The sequence below is a fragment of the Nymphalis io genome, chromosome 18 (assembly GCF_905147045.1).
Source record: "Nymphalis io chromosome 18, ilAglIoxx1.1, whole genome shotgun sequence".
Taxonomy (NCBI): domain Eukaryota; kingdom Metazoa; phylum Arthropoda; class Insecta; order Lepidoptera; family Nymphalidae; genus Nymphalis; species Nymphalis io.
Window position 1 is genome coordinate 6,312,086 of NC_065905.1, and position 6,280 is coordinate 6,318,365.

General features: G+C 40.0%; 1 protein-coding gene across 8 annotated transcripts in view; it reads left to right on the plus strand.

Annotated features, from left to right (window-relative positions):
• Positions 1-5,728, plus strand: part of LOC126775308 (uncharacterized) — a 42,069-nt gene extending 36,341 nt beyond the window's left edge. For 4 of the 8 annotated variants that reach the window (XM_050497146.1, XM_050497148.1, XM_050497152.1 and 1 more), the window contains 3 exons: positions 150-230; positions 457-1,837; positions 1,926-5,728. In XM_050497146.1, the coding sequence (XP_050353103.1) occupies positions 150-230; positions 457-1,837; positions 1,926-1,981 (1,518 nt within the window). In that variant the 3' untranslated portion in view covers positions 1,982-5,728. The remainder of the gene's footprint in view (positions 1-149; positions 231-456; positions 1,838-1,925) is intronic. The other 4 variants (XM_050497147.1, XM_050497149.1, XM_050497150.1 and 1 more) reach the window with 3 other exon arrangements.
• Positions 5,729-6,280: the final 552 nt, after the last annotated feature.

Consider the following 6,280-nt stretch of genomic DNA (forward strand, 5'->3'; position numbering starts at 1 on the left):
ATTATATGGCTTTTATATATTAATATATGTATGGAAATTGTAAATGGTGTGAGAGTAGCTGATCGTTTACCAAACGTCTCTTAGCGATGACATTTTTTAGTAGTTTCGATCGAATGAACCTATAAGACCGTGTTTTGTGTTCGGTGCAGCCGCGCAGTGTTATATCGAGCAGCTTCAACGGGCTGCCGTTGTCGCGGCCCGGCTACGGCTCGGCCTCGGACGATTATAAGGTGCGCCCCGCCCCACTCGTCATCCGCACTCACACGCATGCATCACTCATTCCACGCCGTCGCTTCAGACTAACTCGAAACTGTCTACCATTTAACGCAGTCTTAATGTGTGGTACATTGGCGCTCTCTCGATTGCTTCTATCGAATCGATTATCCATAACGACGCCCTCCGTGACTTAACCCCGTGTTCTAAAAGATCTAACGTTGACTTTTCCTTTCTATTCAGGTGCCTATACTCACTGTGCACTACCGTTTACAGAAATCTCTTGATGAAAACGGCAATGCGGTACAAGGGTTCAGTTCACCTCTCTCAGGCTCTAGTCAACTTAAGAAACCGAGGAGGAAAAAGTCGTCGAAGAACGAGACGGTGATCAAATCCCACCAGATAGACGGCTACCAGGGCAACAAGGATCTCAACGAGGTGCTCCGCTTCATCGAGTCGAACGCGGAAGGCGCACGCGGGCCCAAGCTCGGCCGCGTCAAACATAAGGACGACTCCGACGATAAAGGGGGCAAGAAGCGCTCCACCGAACGTCGCAAAGACAAGGAGAGCAAGATGAAGAGAGCTACCTCCATGGAAGAGCTCTCACGCACCAAGCTCGAGGACCTCACTGATAAGCCCGCTCTGCGCACAGCCAAACCGCGTGGGTCCGCTGCACCCGCAAAGCCCGAGAGACGCTCCTGGGGAGACGACGCGCGAGCGCTGCTCTACCGCGCGCCGACCTCCGCCGACCCCGAACCCCCGACCCTCGAACTCACCGAGTTCCAGACCGTCACCAAGAAGCGCAAGACTCGGCGCCGCACCGACGACAGCGAGCGCGAGACCGACGCCGCGCAGCGACGCACTCGCCTGCCCTCCGCCGAGGCCCGCGCGCGTCCCTCCGACCCGGCCTCCGCCGCGCCCTCCGACCGGAGCAACGACTCCAACGACGACATGGACTCCGTCCACTCGCTGCCCGCCCTCGCGCCCGCCGCGCCGGCGCCTCCCCCGCCGCCCCCGCACGCGTCCTACGCCGACATCGCGCGCACGCGGCATAATATACCGGATCTCATCGAGTCTTGCAACTTCTACGCGGAGGGCGAGGCGGAGCCGCGGCTGGACCCGGGCAGCGTGCCGGCCGCGGGCGCGGTGACGCCGGGCGGGGCGCCGGCGGCCGAGGCGGAGCAGTACCCGGTGCTGGCGGTGCGGCGCGCGCGCGAGAAGGCCCCGCCCGCCGCGGTGCGTGCGCCGCGCAAGGAGCGGGCGGAGACGCTGCCCGCGGCCGAGCCCCCGGCCCCGGCGCCGGACGTGGTGGCGGACCGGCGGCCGCCCGTCATCCTGCTCGACTCGGCGGCGCGGCCTGGCGACATGGACGGCGTGACGTTCGGGTTCGACATCAACGAGCAGCTGCTGGGCGGCTCGTCGCGGCGCGGCGCGCGCGTCGACCTGTTGCGCGACGCGCCGGAGCACGCTCGTGCGGGCGGGGCGCTGTCCGTGCCCGTGCGCGCGTGCGCGGCTCTGTCCGTGCCCGTGCCCGTGCGCGCATGCGTGGCGCTGCGCTACGTGCCGCCCGACTTGCCGCCCAACGCTGCACAATTGCTGCAGATCGTCGATTACGTAGGCGCCGGTTAGTATAGATAGCATAATTTTCCCTCGTTTTCTGCTTCATAATGTCGATCTGGTCATTAATAGCGCTCATTTTTTTGTCACTTTAGCGTGGGAGGACGTGGTGCGATGTGGCGGAGGCAAAGTGCGCTACTTTAGCGAGTAGTGCTGACATGTTGCGTGAAACGTGAAACTTTCGTAAATGTTCCTGACGATTCCGATGTTACGTGTTGAAGTGAGAGTTTATTTTGAATATAAAATACGCCGTGTAAGAGAACGGTTTTAATTGAAAATGAGTGAAATACTGCGAGTGCGTCCGGTTTAAAGTTGCCGCTTACTGTTTTTATGCGACGGAAGAATTCGACCTCGCGACGTGTAATGCTAATTTAGAGCATTCTGGGTCATTCAGGCCTCTCCCTCTTGGGAGAGGCCTATGTCCAGCAGTGGATTACGAAAGGCTGTTGATTGATTAATTGGGTCATTCAGACACTCGTTGAATACGGTGAATGTAAAGTGTAATACAAGCAACCCGCGGGCGCGACACGAGTACCGCGGCTTGCGCTCTGGCTGACGTGAGCCTATTCCAAGCGTCACTATTTTGATTCGATCGATATAATGTGACATTCAAGTTCTAACCAAAATTAATTTCGTTTACGCTTTGTACATATTAAAGCCAAGAGCATTTAATATTTGTAATAAAACTTTCATTCCTAGTGAAAGGAATTTTATATTACAATCTCAGTTATATTATCGTCTTGAATGTTATGAGCCTATCACGTGATCTGGTATCTGAGAGTGTAATCCAAATGCGCAGGTGCTAACAAATTGTACCATTAAAGCTAAAATATATATTTATGTATTTGAATTTTTGAGTATGTCTAAACGGGATATGCGAAATTTCTCAGTACCAGACACGTCGAGTCGGAGTATTTCGTTTGTACTGAATGTAAAAAGCACATTTTGTTTCTGTTGATGTTTTATTGTGCTTGAATTTTGTTATTGAATCACGATTATAAATCCTCTCTAACTACTTACTTTTAATTTGTTATGTATTTTTAAGTTTTACTATTTTACACTGTAAATAAAATAAACTAGGAAGTTGTAACTGGCCATGAGTGAAAAAGGGGTCTTAATATTTCTATTCATCGAGTCAACTTACCTTGTCTTTTATATAAAAAAAAAGTATATAATTCATATTTAAATAAATGATTACAAGCTATTGATAAGCGCTGGCTTATTCATTTTATTGTTCAGGTAACTGAGCTTGCCTTATGGCTTATTATGTAATGTTACCGTCAATTAGAGAAATCTATATACATATTCAAAAAAAAACATTACATGATCTAATAATTGATAAGTATGGAATACTTACTGATAAAAATGGAACTGGAATTGACTGATTTACTGTCTAGGCTATATGTATTTAGCCTCTGAATGTATTTATTATAAGCAAAAATCGCTTATAGTTTGTTTACAAAACAACACGACAACGATGCGTCTAAAGTAATACAAATAATATCCAAATGTTTCAAAAATCTCTTATCTCGTCTTCCAAATATGTCTCGACTTTTTTTTTGATGTTATATAAACCCTCAAAAGATATACATGTATCAGTATTGTATTTTTATGATTGTAATTTGTAACTAAACCCAGAACAATTATATATTTTGTTTGGCCGAAGTGCTCAGAGTTCTCAAACCGTTATACTTGTTATAATGATAATATATGTGATGTTCTCACTGACTGTAGACAAAATTACTAAAAATTGTGGCACGTGTTATGAATTCTTTTAACTTTTCTTGGGGCTCAAATTTCTCTTAATAAATATACTATTTCCTTGGAGACATACTTTGCGTCAAACTTTTATGTATTGCTATACAATGATTCATATATTTCATAATTCTTGTATAAAGCTACTCATAAAACTGACTGAATTTATAAGACCCAAAGCTAGTCCACATAAATGAAAAATAAAAAAAAATAACATATTTTTGTGAGCCTAGTTAATAGTTAATTACTATTCATTCTTGTAAGTAGGTGTATGATTAGTGTTTACAACATCGTGTTGTTATATGTCCTCATGTAAACTATGAATATAATGAATACCGATAACCTATTTTATTATTGCACTCATTGTGTGTGATCTATGGGTAATTACGTCATCAACCTGCTCTTAATACCTACATACTTCAATAGGTCTATGTATGTATACGCGGTCCTGCTATTGCATTTTTTTTTTTCGTTACCGTAATCTTAAAATATTGTAACATTATATTATTTTATTTGTTATATGGATGGCTTTCGTTATAATTTTTGTTCGTTTGTGTGGGTGAAAATTCTCATAATCTCATTAAACATTATTTTTGACCAATATCTAAGCGCGTTACTGACGTGAGACGCCTGTTCCCACTTGGTGCGCAAGTGTACCGATAGATCCTGCAGAATATTTATTTCTGTTTCCCTACAAATATCGCACGTACAATCGACCTCACATAGACTAAATTTATTAAGACAATGTAGAAAATATAAAAAAATCCAAAAATAATACTAAATTGTAAGTAGTAAGTATACTATGTGTGTTTACTTTTCTCATTAAATAATTATAAAAGAACATTATTAAAGTGTATGTATTGTAAAAATGCTCATATCAAAAATATAGAAATATTATTTATTGTTTCTTTTCATTGTAAAATATGTAAATAGTTGTCCAAAAGTATTGTATTAATCTAAAAAAAAAATATTCAGTTGTCATTATTAGTGCATTTGGAGGTTAAAGAGTTCGGAAAAATTACATATTTAGTTGAACCGGTGGCCGCTTAGCGTAACGCTTAATCGCTGGAATTTTGATATTTTTACTATGAGCTGGTATAATTAGCGAAATGTAGAGTACATCGGATTATATGCATTATTAATAAAGTGTTGACTATAGAAAACTAAAAAAACAAACCATTTTCTTTTTTTAAATTATACTAGCTCAAACAACGCCGGAATTTTTATTTTTGTACTCCTTAGGTATTTTGAAACTGCCCCTGGATATTTTCTAAATAAGCAAAGAGTGTGCTTTGGTTTTTTCAACTTGCTTCATAGGTTGCCTCTGAAAATGTTGCAATATAACCTTAACAATAAAAAGACTTGAATATTTTATGCGATATGTCTGAGAGTCTAAATAGTTTTTCATAAAAGAATAAAAATATAGTATGAATGAGCTACATATTCTTCTTAAGTTCAGTTCCCAAGAACTGGAGTGATAATTAATGCTTAGAAATTATTGGCAAAATGTAAATGTATAAATAAATTATTGCGGAAACATAAGTTTCTACAATTGTCTCTGTATCTGACTATCAATATCACATTAAATTTAAAATATAGAGCTATTTATTTTAAGATTAGATAAAAATGTAGAGAATATAAATGTATAATGGCTCTGGCTACAATTTTATTTTTTTATTCAGAAATCGAGACAATTGTCATGTATATATATTATAACCATATTAAAAATATATTTATCTGCTTTACATCTAACTTAGCGATTCTAATTTTTTATTCTGTTTCTGAACCGGATATTATTTTATGTATTAACTTAATATAGTTTGTGATTTTAAACCTCATATTATTTATGACCTTTAAATAATAAATTACATTGCAGATTATTTTTTAATAGTTGTCGGCAGATAGCAAATAGCATTTTCTTGTATTAAAATAAATAGAACCAAATTTATCAAATGATGTTTATTATAAGCTTATGATTACACTTTATATAAATATGCTTGTTTTTAATTAAGGAAACAGAGTAAAAATCTAGCATCGTTTTAACTGTAAATTATTGGTTTATATAAACAATAATGTAACCAACTGCAATTTACAGTTATGTACTTTTTCACTGTTTCCGTTTTCTTAATAAAAATGTTGAAAATATTTTTTATTGGTTTTATTTCAACGATTTTATGCATAACATGATATTTTTATTTAGATATTTAGATAAATAATAAAACTGTTAAAAAACTATAAATATATGATAAACGATTTCATTAAAATTAGACAACGTTCTCTGATTTTTTGCAAAGAGAATAGAATCGCTTCATTTTAATATTTTTATTATAACTTAATCTGAGATATTCTAAATCATAAAATTTAGCTCACCCCGGCTGCGCATTAGTAGTTCTCTAAGATATGAATTGTGTAAGAGGCGCTTATCTGCCATACATTAATTTTATATATAATACAACCTCCCTTGACAAAAAGTGTAGGTAACGTATAAAGGTAGTTTGGTAAATAAAATTCACAAGTCGATTTTGATTCTCTTATACAACATTGTTTTTTAAGCATGCCAAAAATGGTTGAGCCTGAACTCTTGTTGAGTCGGATTTCCGTCGTGTCCGGTACTACAAGATCGTGTAAAAACAATTACACAATACGGATCCTTATGCGCAAATTATAAAATAATGACCGGTCATCTTGACCGGCC